This window comes from Pelodiscus sinensis, unplaced genomic scaffold (genome assembly GCF_049634645.1).
Source record: "Pelodiscus sinensis isolate JC-2024 unplaced genomic scaffold, ASM4963464v1 ctg80, whole genome shotgun sequence".
Lineage (NCBI taxonomy): Eukaryota > Metazoa > Chordata > Testudines > Trionychidae > Pelodiscus > Pelodiscus sinensis.
This window is the reverse complement of record NW_027465901.1, coordinates 276,029-293,886: the sequence shown is the minus strand read 5'-3', so window position 1 is coordinate 293,886 and position 17,858 is coordinate 276,029. Positions and strand designations below refer to the sequence as shown.

The following is a 17,858-nucleotide window of genomic DNA, read 5'->3' as shown; positions in this document are numbered from 1 at the left end:
AATTATTAAGAAAAGGATAGAAAATAAAACAGAATATCTTACTGCCCCTGTATAAAACTATGGTATGCCCACATCTTGAATACTGTGTACAGATGTGGTCTTCTCACCTCAAAAAAGATATTTTGACCTTGGAAAGGGTTCAGAAAAGGGCAACTAAAATGATTAGGGGTTTGGAATGGGTCCCATATGAGGAGAGGTTAAAGCGACTGGGACTTTTCAGTTTAGAAAAGAGGAGACTGAGGGGGGATATGATAGAGGTCTATAAAATCATGAGTGGTGTGGAGAGGGCCGATAAAGAAAAGTTATTTATTAGTTCCCTAAATAGAAGAACTAGAGGTCACCAAATGAAATTAATGGGGAGCAGGTTTAAAACAAATAAAAGAAAGTTCTTCTTCACACAGCGTGTTGTCAACCTGTGGAACTCCTTGCCAGAGGAGGCTGTGAAGGCTAGGACTATAATAGAGTTTAAAGAGAAGCTAGATAATTTCATGAAGGTTAGGTCCATAAAAGGCTATTAGCCAGGGGATAAAATGGTGTCCTTGGCCTCTGTCTGTCAGAGGCTGGAGAGGGATGGCAGGAGACAAATCGCTTGATCATTGTCTTCGGTCCACCCTCTCTGGGGCACCTGGTGCTGGCCACTGTCGGCAGACAGGATACTGGGCTAGATGGACCTTTGGTCTGACCCAGTACGGCCGTTCTTATGTCATCTGCAAACTTGCTGAGAGTGCAATCCATCCCCTCATCCAGGTCATTATAAGCTGTTGAAGAAAACTAGCCCCAGAACTGACCCTTGGGGCACTCCACTTAATACCAACTTCCAGCTAGACATCGAGCTGTTGTTCGCTACCCTTTGGGCCCAAAAGTCTAGCCAGCTTTCCAGCCACCTTACAGTCCATTTATCCAATCCAGACTTCCTTAATTTACTGGCAAGAATACTGAGGGAGGCCATCTCTTCAGGAATGTGCCCTGGCACCTGTTCTCAACGGGGTTACTCTCCCCCTGAAAGAACAGATATGCAGCTTGGGAGTCCTCCTGGACCCTTTTTTAACATTTGAAAACCAGATTCCTTCAGTGGCCAGGAGTGCCTTTGGGCAACTTTGTCTGATCCACCAGCTGCGACTCTTCCTGAACAAGCATGACTTGGCCACCGTGAACCATGCTCTTGTTACATCCCTACTGGATTACTGTAATGCACTTTATGTGGGGCTGCCTCTAAAGAGCCTTCGGAAACTTCAACTGGTTCAGAGTGCGGCTGCTTGAGTCTTAACTAATACTCGTTAATACAGAGCACATTATGCCAGTGCTTCGGCAGCTGCACTGGCTTCCAGTATGTTTCCGGGCAAAATTTAAGGTTTTAGTTATGACCTTTAAAGCCTTAAACGGGTTGGGTCCGGGGTATCTGAAGGACCGTCTTCTCCCATATGAACCTGCCTGGGCATTGAGGTCAGCTGCGGAGGCTTTACTTCGTGTTTCCCCTACTTGCAGAGATAAGATTAACATCACCGTGGAACAGGGCCTTCTCAGCTTTTGCTCCCAGGCTATGGAATTCTCTTCCTCAGAATATTCGCATGGTGCCAACACTAGCATTGTTTCGGCATCAGGCTAAAGCCACCCTTTTTACTCGTGCTTTTATTAATGTTTGAGTCTGTATGTGTGTGTTCCTCTTCTCTATGGCTGTGTCTAGACTGCATCCCTTTTTCGTAAAAGGGATGCAAATTAGACATATCACAATTGCAAATGAAGGGGGGATTTAAATCCCCCCCGCTTCATTAGCGTAAAAATGGCTGCCGCTTTTTTCCGGCTCGGATCTTTGCTGGAAAAAAGCGCCAGTCTAGACGCGGATCTTTCAGAAAATAAAGCCTTTTCCGAAAGATCCCTTATCCTTCTTAAAATGTTTTTAGCGGGTTTTATGTCCCTCTGGGGTCTCATATTTTAAATTTTTATATATATTTGTATTGTGTTTAAAAAAAATTTGGAAGCCGCCGCAAATATTTTAAATAGAGGAGCGGGATAAAAATATTTAAATAATAATAATAATAATATCAAAAGCTTTGCTAATTAGGTCAGCCCACCATAATAAAACACTGATTTAATTATTAACCTAAGTCAATAACCAATCAGGATACTTTTACTAAGTTATCAATCAACTGTAGTTAATATAATAATAATACTTGATCATTTTGCTGAGCATGTGTGCATTTTTATAATACAGTAATTACTCTTTAACATGTGCCCACTTAACATGTTTTCACAATAGCACAATTTTTTTTTGAGAACACGTTTTTCCAACAACACGACTGTCCCCGAAATAACACGAAAATAATCAAGTGGCGGACTACTTCGTGAGGCGCTATAAGTTGGTGAAAACAGTGGTAATACACACGAGCAGATGAATACACATAGTCACAGTGCTCCTCCTCTCACTCACGTGTTTATCTTTGTGTTTTAACAAACCATGGCGACTTGTGTTGCTAGATATCTTGTGTTGATGTTGATGACTGAGCACCAACAAAAAACTGACTTTGCCGCCACTGCCACCTGAGACGCAACCCCCACCTTTTCTATTTTTTTTTAAATGGGAAAATTGACCCCACATAGCACATTTTCTCTTAGCACGAACATTTTCAGAAACGCATCTATAGTGTTAAATGAGAAATTACTGTACACACACACACACACATACACAAATATTTCCCCATCACACTGTTTAACTCACTCTATATAATTAGGGATATGACAGTGTACATGGTTAAACAGGTAACTGATGCCTGGGCTTATTGGTTAACCTTCACAGTTACATGCAAGCTCCCCCACTCCCCATGTGCTGCCTCTGTATCAGAGGCAGCAGCACAGGGGGCAGGTGGTTCCCCAGGAGGAGGTGCTCGTGGAGAGCCTGCTTAAAAGCCAGCTCCCCACAAATACCAGCTTCCTTGGAGCTGTCTTTCCCTTCCCCGCATGTAAACGTGTAACCACGGAAAATTTCAAAGGTTACACATTTACAAAAAAAACCCTTTAGCATCCCTAATACATACACACACACACACACACACACACATTTTAGAATGCTTCTGTCTGTTCAAGAACTCCTCCTAAATGGTAAAAGCTAGGGCTTCCAAATTTGGAATGCAGCCTCCCCTTACCCTACCTTAAAAGTTAGGATTTGGTTTTGCCAGGAAAATGGGATATGTTAGGAATGGGACTGTTTTCCAGAACATGGAAAAGAGGGGACTGCTGTTTGAAAGGATGCAATACTGCAGAGGGGGCAGCGAGCACAGGGGAAAGCTTTACTGCAGAGTGATCACTGGGGGCAGCCACATCACCAAGGGGGGGAGTGGCAAACTAGGGCTCACCTTCTTACCTGCCACCAGACCAGCTAAGTAGCCCCTCTGCTCCAAGCCCCGCCCCCCCGGACCTTGGCTACAGCACTAGGATGGGGGAGAGATGGCCTCTGCTGGACGGGAAAAGCTGGGGGGGGAGAGATGGGCCCTGTCAGATAGGACCCCCAACCTTCACTCTCACATGCCCCCAGCCTTCTGCCCTGCCATCCCTCCACATCCCCAAGGCTCTGCCCTGCCTCTTGCACCCTCCACCCCGTTGCCCTCCGCCTGGAAGGACCATGGCAATGGCAGGTAACTATTCTAGTATAAATATACAATCACCTATATATTTATAGTTAACAAGTATGATAGGAAAAGCATGTGTGTGTGTTTTCACTCACCTGTGGCCCTTTTGGGGAATGCTGACTGCTAGTTTGGCTCCTGGACCACTGAGCATCACTGGTCAAGACAATACTTAGTCCTGCCCCAAGTGCAGGGGATGAGGCCACATGACCTATCAAGGTCCCTTCCAATCCTACATGTCCAGGACTGTAGTCTGAGCTCCTGCATAACACAGTCAGAGAACTTCCCCGAACTAGTTCCTAGAGCAGTTCTTTTCCAAAAGCAGCCAGTGGGGGAGAACCCATCATAGCCCTTGGGGTTAATTCCTCTCACCATTAAACATTTCCACCTTATTTCCAGTCTGATTGTCTGGTTTCAACTTCCAACCACAGAATCATATTAGCCCTTCCTCAGCTAGCCTAAAGAGGCCGTTATACACCTGCATTTCCCTGTAGGTACTTACGACAGGGATCAAGTCACCGGTTACCTTCTTTTAGTCAAGTTAACAGATGAGCTCCTTGAGTTTAAGCTTTCGTGGGCAAAGACCCACTTTGTCAGGTACATGCATCTGACGAAGTGGGTCTTTGCCCACGAAAGCTTATGCTCCTACACTTCAGTTAGTCTCTAAGGTGCCACAGGACTCCTCGCTGCTTTTGCAGATTCATACTAACACGGCTACCCCTCTGATACTTGAGTTTGTCACTATCAAGGTAGGGATGTTAAATATTGGTTAACTGAACAGTTGATTATCATAGAATCATAGAATAATAGGACTGGAAGGGACCTCAAGAGGTCATCGAGTCCAGCCCCCCGCCCTCAAGGCAGGACCAAGCTCCACCTACACCATCCCTGACAGATGTCTATCTAACCTGTTCTTAAATATCTCCAGAGAGGGAGATTCCACCACCTCCCTTGGCAATTTATTCCAATATTTGACCACCCTGACAGTTAGGAATTTTTTCCTAATGTCCAATCTAAACCTCCCCTGCTGCACTTTAAGCCCATTACTCCTTGTCCTGACCTCAGAAACCAAGAGGAACAAATTTTCTCCTTCCTCCTTGTGACACCCTTTTAGATATTTGAAAACCGCTATCATGTCCCCCCTTAATCTTCTTTTTTCCAAACTAAACAAGCCCAGTTCATGAAGCCTGGCTTCATAGGTCATGTTCTCTAGACCTTTAATCATTCTTGTCGCTCTTCTCTGTACCCTTTCCAATTTCTCCACATCTTTCTTGAAATGTGGCGCCCAGAACTGGACACAGTACTCCAGCTGAGGCCTAACTAGTGCAGAGTAGAGCGGCAGAATGACTTCACGAGTTTTGCTTACAACACACCTGTTGATACAACCTAGAATCATATTTGCTTTTTTGGCAACAGCATCACACTGTTGACTCATATTCAACTTGTGGTCCACTATGACCCCTAGATCCCTTTCTGCCATGCTCCTTCCTAGACAGTCGCTTCCCATCTTGTATGTATGGAACTGATTGTTCCTTCCTAAGTGGAGCACTTTGCATTTCTCTTTATTAAACCTCATCCTGTTTACCTCTGACCATTTCTCTAACTTGCTAAGGTCATTTTGAATTATGTCCCTATCCTCCAAAGAAGTCGCAACCCCACCCAGTTTGGTATCATCCGCAAACTTAATAAGCGTACTCTCTATCCCAATATCTACATCATTGATGAAGATATTGAACAGTACGGGTCCCAAAACAGACCCTTGAGGAACTCCACTTGTTATCCCTTTCCAGCAGGATTTAGAACCGTTAACAACAACTCTCTGACTACGGTTATCCAGCCAATTATGCACCCACCTTATCGTGGCCCTATCTAAGTTATATTTGCCTAGTTTATCAATAAGAATATCATGCGAGACCGTATCAAATGCCTTACTAAAGTCTAGGTATATGACATCCACCGCTTCTCCCTTATCCACAAGGCTCGTTATCTTATCAAAGAAAGCTATCAGATTAGTTTGGCATGACTTGTTCTTCACAAACCCATGCTGGCTATTCCCTATCACTTTATTACCTTCCAAGTGTTTGCATAGGATTTCCTTAATTACCTGCTCCATTATCTTCCCTGGGACAGACGTTAAACTGACCGGTCTATAGTTTCCTGGGTTGTTCTTATTCCCCTTTTTATAGATGGGCACAATATTTGCCCTTTTCCAGTCTTCTGGAATCTCCCCTGTCTGCCATGATTTTTCAAAGATCATAGCTAAAGGCTCAGATACCTCCTCTATCAGCTCCTTGAGTATCCTGGGATGCATTTCATCAGGACCTGGTGACTTGCTGACATCTAACTTTCCTAAGTGACTTTTAACTTGTTCTTTGTGAATCCTATCTTCTAAACCTACCCTCTCTCTGCTTGTATTCACTAAGTTAGGCACACCTCCAGACTTCTCGGTGAAGACCGAAACAAAGAAGTCATTGAGCATCTCTGCCATTTCCAAGTTTCCTGTTACTGCTTCTCCCTCCTCACTAAGCAGTGGGCCTACCCTGTCCTTGGTCTTCCTCTTGCTTTTAATGTATTTATAAATGTATTTAATCTCATGAATTCTTATTGGTTAGTCAACTATTCTATAGTCCCTGGGCAGCCCCTGCAAGGAGAGAGGGGTCTGAGTTCCCGGACCTGGCACAAGCCAGAACTGAGCTGGGCCGCCTGCCCGCGTGACTCTTAATACACTTTAAATGCAGAGCCGCAGCGGGAGTAGATCCAGGACTCAGTGCAAGCCAGGGCTGAGCTGGGCTGCTGGCCAGCCTGCTAAAAAATGTACTGGCAAGAGGTGGGGGGAAAATGTGTGTAGTCTATAGCATTAATTTGCTTATCGGTTAATCGACTATACTATTACATCCCTATATCAAGGCTGTCCTAGGAGGGCGTGGGGCCCAGGGCAACCTCCTTACTGCCCCAAGTCCCACCTCTGCCTCTTCCTGCCCCTGCTCCACCCCCTCTCTCCCACCCATTGCACCCCTTTCCCGAAGCCCCTTCCACCGAGCAACGCAAGCCAGTGGATTACTGGGGGGGCCTGGCATGGGGCAGCACCCGGGGATGGACCCCTTCACTCACCGTAGTGGCTGGAAGCAGAGAAACTTGGCCCTAGCCTTCTATGCTCTCATACCCTGAGCCTGTGTTGCTCCACTTTCTGCTACTGCAGTGAGAACGGTGGGGGGAGGGGGAGACTGTGCCAGGCCCCCCCAGTTAATCCCTCAGGCTGCCCTTGGCTCTGTGGACTAACATCACACAACCCTATCCTGAGCACAGTTGCAGCCACGGCAGGGTCTGGGGTGGCCATCCCAAACTGTCTTAAGGACTAGACAGTTTTGGTCACTACAAGGAATATCTTCTAATCCCATATTAATTCTTGTGCCTCCTTGCTAAGCCCCTCTCCAATTTATCACCAACATCCTTCTTAAGTTGTGTTCATCAGAACTGCACAGGATACTCCAACAGCCATCACAATAGTTCCAAAAACACAGGTAAAAACCACTTGACTCCTACTTGAGATTCCCGTTTAAGCATCTAAGTATCCACAGAAGCACTTTCGGCCACCCCAAATTCTTTCCAGAATCACTACTCCCTTGAACATAAGAATGGCCAGACTGGGTCAGACCAAAGGTCTACCTAGCCCAGTGTGCTGTCTGCCGACATTGGCCAGTACCTGGTGCCCCAGAGGGAAGGATCACAACACACAATCCTCACACAATCTCTCCCCTGTAACCCACCTCCAGAGAAAAAGGGTTTGTTCTGGAAGGGCTACCCCTAGATGTACATTTAGCCATGTGAACAAGCATCTGCCTGCTTGCAGGGCTGTTCGTTGGCTCAGGCTCCCTGGAGAGATTTCTTAGTGGCCATGTTGTGGTCCCCCAACATCTGAGGGTCATGGTGACCACTTCTAAGTCAGAATGTGCAAGTGACACTGGGTAGCAGCCAGCACAGCACCTCATCTGCTCCAGGGGTTTGGGGAGAGCACAATCCAGCCCCTTCCGGGAAGGGGTAGCAGTGTGCCTGTATGGCGGTAATGGGGGTGCAGGGTGCACACTGAGAGCCCCACCACAACCCTGGCTAGCTGGGACTCAACAGGCAGCCAAATGGGCACAGCCACAACCATCCTGCACAGGGCCGGCCCTGCACAGATATCAGCAGCCCCTCAGCCCCATAGCATTCTGCACCACACCCATGCCCGAGATCAGACCCCACTGCCAGGGCCAGGATACAGCCCCCAGAGCCACCAGCTGGGTCTGACAGACTCCCCAGCACCCCAAGTGAGATAGGACCCCCAGTACCACAAATCCCTTCCAGTATCTCCCAGTAGGGATGTTAAATATCAGTTAATTGATCAGTCAAGTAACCACATTAATTCTTATCAGCTAGTCGACTATTCTATAGTCTCCAGGAGCGAGGCCAGCAGCTAGTTCACGCTAGAGGAGCCCCTTTCCAGTCCACGGTGCTGCCTCTGCTTCAGGATTGCAGGTGGGAGCTGGTCTGCGAGGGGAGCCAGTTTAAAAACAAGTTCCCCTCACGGACTGACTGCCTGTCGCCCTGTGCTGCTGCCTCTGTCTGGGGAGGGTGTCTGAGTTCCCGGACCCGGCGCGAGCCAGAACTGATCCGGGCTGCCTGCCCACCCGGCTCCTACTACACTCTGAGTGTAGAGCCGCAGCGGGGGTAGGTCCCGGACCCAGTGAGCCAGGATGCTGGACAGCCTGCTAAAGAATTTGCTGGGGGCGGGGGAGGAAGTGCGTGTAGTCTATGGCATTAACCTACAAGCTTTTGCTTATTGGTATATCGACTTCATTATTACATCCTTACCCCCCAGCGAGACAGACTCCCAATGTCCCCCAGCACTTCAGTGAGACAGACCCCCTGTGTGCGCCAGCACTCCTAGCGAGACAAACCCCCAGTGTCCCCCAGGGAGACAGAGCCCCAATACTCCAGCACCCCAGAGAGACAGACCTCCCCCAATGCCTCCCAGGGAGACAAGCCCCCTAGCACCCCAGCATGACAGACCCTCCCATACCCCCGTGCCCCCCAGGGAGACAGACCCCCCCAATGTCCCCCAGGGAGACAGACCCACCCAATGCCCCCACGCCCTCCAGGGGGACAGACCTCCCCAACGCCCCCCAGTGAGACAGACCCCCCCCCCAACACCCCCGAGGGGGACAGACCCCCCCCATACCCCCGTGGAGACAAACCCCCCCAATGCCCCCAGGGAGACAGAACCCCCCCCAATGCCCCTGTGCGCCCTAGGGGGACAGACCCCCCCATGACCCCCAGGGAGACAGATCCCCCCAATGCCCCCACGCCCTCCAGGGGGACAGACCTCCCCAACGCCCCCCAGTGAGACAGACCCCCCCCCAACACCCCCGAGGGGGACAGACCCCCCCCAACGCCTCTCAAGTGGACAGACCCCCCAATGCCCCCCAGTGAGACAGACGCCCCCAATGGCCCCACGCCCCCCAGAGGGACAGACCCCCCCCATGACCCCCAGTGAGACAGACCCCCCCCCTCCAGGGGGACAGACCCCCCCCAATGGCCCCGCACCGCCCAGGGGGACAAACCCCCCCCAACGCCTCCCAGGGGGACAGACCCCCCCCAATGGCCCCACGCCCCCCTGGGGGACAGACCCCCCCCATTCTCCCGTACCCCCCAGGGAGACAACCCCCCCCAACAGCCCCAGTGAGACAGACCCCCCCAACGCCTCTCAGGGAGACAGACCCCCCCAATGGTCCCGCGCCCCCCCGGGGGGACAGACCCCCCAATGGCCCCGCGCCCCCCGGGGGGACAGACCCCCCAATGGCCCCCGCCCCCCCGGGGGGACAGATCCCCCCCATGGTCCCGCGCCCCCCCGGGGGGACAGACCCCCCAATGGTCCCGCGCCCCCCCGGGGGGACAGACCCCCACCCAATGGTCCCGCGCCCCCCCGGGGGGACAGACCCCCCCAATAGCCCCCGCCCCCCAGGGGGACAGACCCCGCGCCCCCCCGGGGGGACAGACCCCCCCATGGTCCCGCGCCCCCCCGGGGGGACAGACCCCCCAATGGCCCCCCGCGCCCCCGGGGGGACAGACCCCCCCAATAGCCCCCGCCCCCCAGGGGGACAGACCCCGCGCCCCCCCGGGGGGACAGACCCCCCAATGGCCCCCCGCCCCCTGGGGGGACAGAGCCCCCCAATAGCCCCCGCCCCCCAGGGGGACAGACCCCCCAATGGCCCCCCGCCCCCCCAGGGGGACAGACCCCCCCATGGTCCCGCGCCCCAGGGGGACAGACCCCCCAATAGCCCCCGCCCCCCAGGGGGACAGACCCCGCGCCCCCCCGGGGCGGGCCCCTCACCACGTAGGCGGCGCCGCCCTCCGCGCCGCGGCTCTCGGTCTCGGGGATGGAGAAGTGCATCGCGCCCCGCCGCTAGCGCCCCCGCACCGCCGCCATGTCGGACCGCACCACCGCGCCGCCCAGCGGGGCCCTCGGGCCGCAGGATGGTACGGCCCAGGAGCCGTGGGCGGGGCCTACCCGCCTCCACCGGCTGGTTCGGCCCCGGAACGTACCAACCGAGCCGCGGAAGGGGAGCCGCTTTCGGCCTGAGCCACAGGGGTTTGCGCCCCTCTCCGGCCGGGGCAGTGGTACGGCCCTTGAAGGCTGCGTCTACAGGGCGGTACCCTCAGCTCCCCCCACCGTCTGCACCTGGCCCCAGCTCCCCTGCCCAGCATCACTCCAGCCCCCCACCGCACCCGGTCCAACAAAATACCCGGGGCAGCTGGCACGGACCTCAAATCCGCAAAGCGTCTCGGGCAGGAGAGCCCCCCCCGTCCTGGTCTCCCCAGGGTCCCCCGAGCAGAGAGCTCACAGCCTGGACCGTCCAGTGCGGAGCCGGACACCAGGCAAACCCAGCGCACCCCTCCCGCTGCACCCGCCCCAGCTCCCCGGCGCACCCCTCCCGCTGCACCCGCCCAGCTCCCCAGCGCACCCCTCGCTCTGCACCCGCCCAGCTCCCCAGCGCACCCCTCCCATTGCACCCGCCCCAGCTCCCCGGCGCACCCCTCCCGCTGCACCCGCCCCAGCTCCCCGGCGCACCCCTCCCGCTGCACCCGCTCAGCTCCCCGGCGCACCCCTCCCATTGCACCCGCCCAGCTCCCCAGCGCACCCCTCCCGCTGCACCCGCCCCAGCTCCCCGGCGCATCCCTCCCGCTGCACCCGCCCAGCTCCTCAGCGCACCCCACCCGCTGCACCCGCCCCAGCTCCCCGGCGCACCCCTCCCGCTGCACCCGCCCAGCTCCCCAGCGCACCCCTCGCTCTGCACCCGCCCAGCTCCCCAGCGCACCCCTCGCTCTGCACCCGCCCAGCTCCCCAGCGCACCCCTCCCGCTGCACCCGCCCAGCTCCCCAGCGCACCCCTCGCTCTGCACCCGCCCAGCTCCCCAGCGCACCCCTCGCTCTGCACCCGCCCAGCTCCCCAGCGCACCCCACCCATTGCACCCGCCCATCTCCCCAGAGCACCCCTCGCTCTGCACCCGCCCAGCTCCCCAGCGCACCCCTCCCGCTGCACCCGCCCAGCTCCCCAGCGCACCCCTCCCGCTGCACCCGCCCCAGCTCCCCAGCGCACCCCTCCCATTGCACCCGCTCAGCTCCCCAGCGCACCCCTCGCTCTGCACCCGCCCAGCTCCCCAGCGCACCCCTCCCATTGCACCCGCCCAGCTCCCCAGCGCACCCCTCGCCTTGCACCCGCCCAGCTCCCCAGCGCACCCCTCCCGCTGCACCCGCCCCAGCTCCCCGGCGCACCCCTCCCGCTGCACCCGCCCAGCTCCCCAGCGCACCCGTCGCATTGCACCCGCCCAGCTCCCCAGCGCACCCCTCGCCCTGCACCCGCCCAGCTCCCCAGCGCACCCCTCCCATTGCACCCGCCCAGCTCCCCAGCGCACCCCTCGCTCTGCACCCGCCCAGCTCCCCAGCGCACCCCTCGCTCTGCACCCGCCCAGCTCCCCAGCGCACCCCTCCCGCTGCACCCGCCCAGCTCCCCAGTGCACCCCTCCCGCTGCACCCGCCCCAGCTCCCCAGCGCACCCCTCCCGCTGCACCCGCCCCAGCTCCCCGGCGCACCCCTCCCGCTGCACCCGCCCAGCTCCCCAGCGCACCCCTCGCCCTGCACCCGCCCAGCTCCCCAGCGCACCCCTCCCATTGCACCCGCCCATCTCCCCAGCGCACCCCACCCATTGCACCCGCCCAGCTCCCCAGCGCACCCCTCGCTCTGCACCGCCCAGCTCCCCAGCGCACCCCTCCCGCTGCACCCGCCCCAGCTCCCCGGCGCACCCCTCCCGCTGCACCCGCCCAGCTCCCCAGCGCACCCCTCCCGCTGCACCCGCCCCAGCTCCCCAGCGCACCCCTCGCATTGCTCCCGCCCCAGCTCCCCAGCGCACCCCTCCCGCTGCACCCGCCCAGCTCCCCAGCGCACCCCTCGCATTGCTCCCGCCCCAGCTCCCCAGCGCACCCCTCGCATTGCACCCGCCCCAGCTCCCCAGCGCACCCCTCGCATTGCACCGGCCCCAGCTCCTCAGCGCAACCCTCCCGCTGCACCCGCCCCAGCTCCCCAGCGCACCCCTCGCCCTGCACCCGCCCAGCTCCCCAGCGCACCCCTCCCGCTGCACCCGCCCCAGCTCCTCAGCGCACCCCTCGCCCTGCACCCGCCCAGCTCCCCAGCGCACCCCTCCCGCTGCACCCGCCCAGCTCCCCAGCGCACCCCTGCCGCTGCACCCGCCCCAGCTCCCCAGCGCACCCTTCGCCCTGCACCCGCCCCAGCTCCCCAGCGCACCCGTCCCGCTGCACCCGCCCAGCTCCCCAGCGCAGCCCTCCCGCTGCACCCGCCCCAGCTCCCCAGCGCACCCCTCCCATTGCACCCGCCCAGCTCCACAGCGCACCCCTCCCGCTGCACCCGCCCAGCTCCCCAGCGCACCCCTCCCATTGCACCCGCCCAGCTCCCCAGCGCACCCCTCGCCCTGCACCCGCCCAGCTCCCCAGCGCACCCCTCCCATTGCACCTGCCCAGCTCCCCAGCGCACCCCACCCCTTGCACCCGCACAGCTGCCCAGCGCACCCCTCCCGCTGTACCCGCCCAGCTCCCCAGCGCACCCCTCCCATTGCACCCGCCCAGCTCCCCAGCGCACCCCTCCCGCTGCACCCGCCCAGCTCCCCAGCGCACCCCTCCCATTGCACCCGCCCAGCTCCCCAGCGCACCCCTCCCGCTGCACCCGCCCAGCTCTCCAGCGCACCCCTCCCATTGCACCCGCCCCAGCTCCCCAGAGCACCCCTCGCCCTGCACCCGCCCAGCTCCCCAGCGCGCCCCTCCCGCTGCACCCGCCCAGCTCCCCAGCGCACTCCTCCCATTGCACCCGCCCAGCTCCCCAGCGCACCCCTCCCGCTGCACCCGCCCGAGATCCCCAGCGCACCCCTCCCGCAGCACCCGCCCAGCTCCCCAGCGCACCCCTCCCGCAGCACCCGCCCAGCTCCCCAGCGCACCCCTCCCGCTGCACCCGCCCCAGCTCCCGAGCGCACCCCTCCCATTGCACCCGCCCCAGCTCCCGAGCGCACCCCTCGCCCTGCACCCGCCCCAGCTCCCCAGCGCACCCCTCGCCCTGCACCCGCCCAGCTCCCCAGCGCACCCCTCCCATTGCACCCGCCCAGCTCCCCAGCGCACCCCTCCCATTGCACCCGCCGCAGCTCCCCAGCGCACCCCACGCCCTGCACCCGCCCCAGCTCCCTAGCGCACCCCTCGCCCTGCACGCGCCCAGCTCCCCAGCGCGCCCCTCCCGCTGCACCCGCCCAACTCCCCAGCGCACCCCTCCCGCTGCACCCGCCCAGCTCCCCAGCGCACCCCTCCCGCTGCACCCGCCCCAGCTCCCCAGCGCACCCTTCGCCCTGCACCCGCCCCAGCTCCCTAGCGCACCCCTCGCCCTGCACCCGCCCAGCTCCCCAGCGCACCCCTCCCATTGCACTCGCCCAGCTCCACAGCGCACCCCTCCCGCTGCACCCGCCCAGCTCCCCAGCGCACCCCTCGCATTGCACCGGCCCCAGCTCCTCAGCGCACCCCTCCCGCTGCACCCGCCCAGCTCCCCAGCGCACCCCTCCCGCTGCACCCGCCCAGCTCCCCAGCGCACCCCTCCCGCTGCACCCGCCCCAGCTCCCCAGCGCACCCTTCGCCCTGCACCCGCCCCAGCTCCCCAGCGCACCCCTCCCATTGCACCCGCCCAGCTCCCCAGCGCATCCCTCCCGCTGCACCCGCCCAGCTCCCCAGCGCACCCCTCGCCCTGCACCCGCCCAGCTCCCCAGCGCACCCCTCCCATTGCACCCGCCCAGCTCCCCAGCGCACCCCTCGCCGTGCACCCGCCCAGCTCCCCAGCGCACCCCTCCCGCTGCACCCGCCCAGCTCCCCAGCGCACCCCTCCCATTGCACCCACCCAGCTCCCCACCGCACCCCTCCCATTGCACCCGCCCCAGCTCCCCAGCGCACCCCTCCCCGTGGACCCGCCCAGCTCCTCACAGCACCCCTCCCATTGCACCCGCCCAGCTCCTCACCGTACCACTCCCGCTGTACCCGCCCAGCTCCCCAGCGCACCCCTTCCCCTGCACCCACCCCAGCTCTCCACCGCATCCCTCCCGCTGCACCAGCCCCAGCTCCCCACCGCACCCCTCCCGCTGCACCAGCCCCAGCTCCCCACCGCACCCCTCCCGCTGCACCAGCCCCAGCTCCCCACTGCACCCCTCCCGTTGCACCCGCCCAGCTCCCCGCCGCACCCCTCCCGCTGCACCCGCCCCAGCTCCCCGGCGCACCCCTCCCGTTGCACCCGCCCCAGCTCCCCACCGCACCCCTCCCGTTGCACCCGCCCAGCTCCCCGCCGCACCCCTCCCATTGCACCCGCCCAGCTCCCCAGCGCACCCCTCCCATTGCACCCGCCCAGCTCCCCGGCGCACCCCTCCCATTGCACCCGCCCCAGCTCCCCACCGCACCCCTCCCGTTGCACCCGCCCCAGCTCCCCACCGCACCCCTCCCGTTGCACCCGCCCAGCTCCCCGCCGCACCCCTCCCATTGCACCCGCCCAGCTCCCCAGCGCACCCCTCGCCCTGCACCCGCCCGAGCTCCCCACCGCACCCCTCCCGCTGCACCCGCCCCAGCTCCCCACCGCACCCCTCCCGTTGCACCCGCCCAGCTCCCCGCCGCACCCCTCCCATTGCACCCGCCCAGCTCCCCAGCGCACCCCTCGCCCTGCACCCGTCCCAGTTCCCCATCACACCCCTCCCGCTGCACCAGCCCCAGCTCCCCACCGCACCCCTCCCATTGCACCTGCCCATCTCCCCGCCGCACCCCTCCCATTGCTCCCGCCCTAGTTCCCCACCGCACCCCTCCCATTGCACCCGCCCCAGTTCCCCACCGCACCCCTGTACCCGCCCCAGCTCCCCACTGCACCCCTCCCGCTGCACCCGCCCAGCTCCTCACCGCACCCCTCCCGTTGCACCCGCCCCAGCTCTGCCACCGCACCCCTCCCTCTGCACCCGCCCAGCTCCTCACCGCACCCCTCCCGTTGCACCCCTCCCAGCTCCCCCACCGCATCCCCTCTCCCTGCACCCTGCTCCAGCTCCCCCTTGCGTTACCCCAAGCTCCCCTCACTGCACCCCGCACTCTGCTCCAGCTCCCCTACCTTGCATCTCCCTATGTCCCCCACCTCCAGCTCCCCTCACTGCACCCCACTCCCTGCCCCACGCCCCAGCTTCCCTCCCTTCTATTGCCCCCAGTTCCCCTCACTGCATCCCCTCTCTCTGCACCCCGCTCCAGCTCTGCCCCTTGCATTGCCCCCAGTTCCCCATCCCCAGTTCCCCCCATTGCACACAGTGCAACCCTCCCCCTGCCCCCTACCAAATCCCACTGGGGTCATAAGATGGATATTTTGGGGTTCCCTACAACACATACTAAAAAGAGAATAGGAGGCTCCTTCGAGCTCCTCTGGGCCCTGCTTAAGCTGCTTTTGTTTAGCGCTAGTTCTGAACCCCTGCACCGCTCCGGTGCCCCTGCCTTCAGCGACCTGACCCCAGTGACCCAGCAGAAAAAGGTCTAATGGGCCAGGGGCCAGACAAATTCAGAGTGGAAATGAGACCTAGGGTTGTAGCGGTGAGAATAGGAATTAACCCCAGAAACAATGTACTGGGGGTTGTGGGTTCTCCCGCAATGACAATGTGTCGATCCAGCCTGGATGATTTTCTAACAACTCCCTCGCTGCCACCCGCCCCTTGTCTCCAGTGCGATGTCACGTCCCCTCTCTGCCCCGCTCGCCTGTTCTGTGGCACCGCACTGCCCGGCCCCTTCCTCCTGGGTGCTGGCCAGGGCTGCGCTGTGGGAGGGGTGCTGTGACGGCAAGTCAGGATTCCCCCAAATCCTGCAGCAAGAACAGACTCCGCCAGCCAGAGAACAGAGAGGCTGTGTCTAGACTGGCAAGTTTTTCCGCAAAATCATCTGCTTTTGCGGAAAAATTTGCCAGCTGTCTACACTGGCCGCTTGAATTTCCAGAAAAGCGCTGACGATCTCATGTAAAATCATCAGTGCTTTTGCGGAAATACTATGCTGCTTGGGCAAAAGTCTTTTTCCGAAAGACTTTTGCGCAAAAGGGCCAGTGTAGACAGCACAGTACTGTTTTCCGCAAAAAAGCCCCGATCGCGAAAATGGCGATCGGGACTTTTTTGCAGAAAACCGCGTCTAGATTGGCCACGGACGCTTTTCCACAAAAAGTGCTTTTGCAGAAAAGCATCCTGCCAATCTAGACGTGCTTTTCCGAAAGGGCTCGTCTACACTGGCCCCTTTTCCGAAAGGGGCATGCTAATTTGACAGGTCGTAATAGGGAAATCCGCGGGGGATTTAAATATCCCCCGCGGCATTTAAATAAAAATGTCCGCCGCTTTTTTCCGGCTTGTAGAAAAGCCGGAAAAGAGCGTCTACACTGGCCCCGATCCGGCCCGATCCTCCGGAAAAAAGCCCTTTTCCGGAGATCTCTTATTCCTACTTCAAAGTAGGAATAAGAGATCTCCGGAAAAGGGCTTTTTTCCGGAGGATCGGGGCCAGTGTAGACGCTCTTTTCCGGCTTTTCTACAAGCCGGAAAAAAGCGGCGGACATTTTTATTTAAATGCCGCGGGGGATATTTAAACCCCCCGCGGATTTCCCTATTACGACCTGTCAAATTAGCATGCCCCTTTTGGAAAAGGGGCCAATGTAGACGTAGCCAAAATGCTTTTAACGGAAAACTTTTCCGTTAAAAGCATTTTTGGAAAATCATGCCAGTCTAGACGTAGCCATGCAGGCTTTTAAGAAGGCTCCCAGAAAGGAGACTGAGAAATTGGCATTTGTAAAGATGCTACCCCTTTTGAACAAATCTTGCAAAAATTCGGACATAGCCCTTGGTCTGATCAAGTGTTAGCTGATGTCCATACAATTTCAGACCTAGAAGACAAATTGGCTAACTACTTATGGATATATAAACCCTCAACTCCAATGAGAAAGGAAGCAGCTGCAGTTTGGCTTCTATGGAAAACCTGTAATGAGGTGTTTCTCAAATTGACTGAATATAAGAATGCAAATATGAAACTGCAAAATGTAAAAGCCTCCGCTGCAGAGTGGAGAGGTAGAAACGCATGCACCTCAGTATCCAGACACAGCTAGATTCCCTTAAGGATGGGTACTGAGAGTTAAAGCAACTCCCAGATTTTTCAGGAAGATGCTTAAGAAAAGAACCAGGAGGTGTGGGGCTTAGGCTATGTCTAGACTGCAGGCTTCTTTCGAAAGAGGCTCTTTCGAAAGCATCTTTCGAAAGAGCCTCTTTCAAAAGATCGCGTCTAGACTGCAGGCGGATCTTTCGAAAGAGAAATCCGCTTTTTCGAAAGAGAGCACCCAGCGAGTCTGGATGCTCTCTTTCGAAGACGGCCTCTTTACATTGAAGAACGCCTTCTTTCGAAAGAGGAGCTTTCGAAAGAAGGCATTCTTCCTCGTGAAATGAGGTTTACCGCCATCGAAAGAAAAGCCGCGTTCTTTCGAAATAATTTCGAAAGAACGCGGCTTGAGTCTGGACGCAGGGGAAGTTTTTTCGGGAAAAGGCTACTTTTCCCGAAAAAACCCCTGAGTCTGGACACGGCCTTAGTGAACAAGGCCACCCTCCTTGCTAAACTGGTAATGAGA

General features: G+C 58.6%; 1 protein-coding gene across 3 annotated transcripts in view; it reads right to left on the bottom strand.

The window, feature by feature from the left end:
* Positions 1 to 10,149, bottom strand: part of SNX17 (sorting nexin 17) — a 65,968-nt gene extending 55,819 nt beyond the window's left edge. For all 3 annotated transcript variants that reach the window (XM_075916276.1, XM_075916278.1, XM_075916279.1), the window contains exon 1: positions 9,991 to 10,149. In XM_075916276.1, coding sequence (XP_075772391.1) covers positions 9,991 to 10,050 — 60 coding nt within the window. In that variant the 5' untranslated portion in view covers positions 10,051 to 10,149. The remainder of the gene's footprint in view (positions 1 to 9,990) is intronic.
* Between the last annotated feature and the right edge of the window lie 7,709 nt (positions 10,150 to 17,858).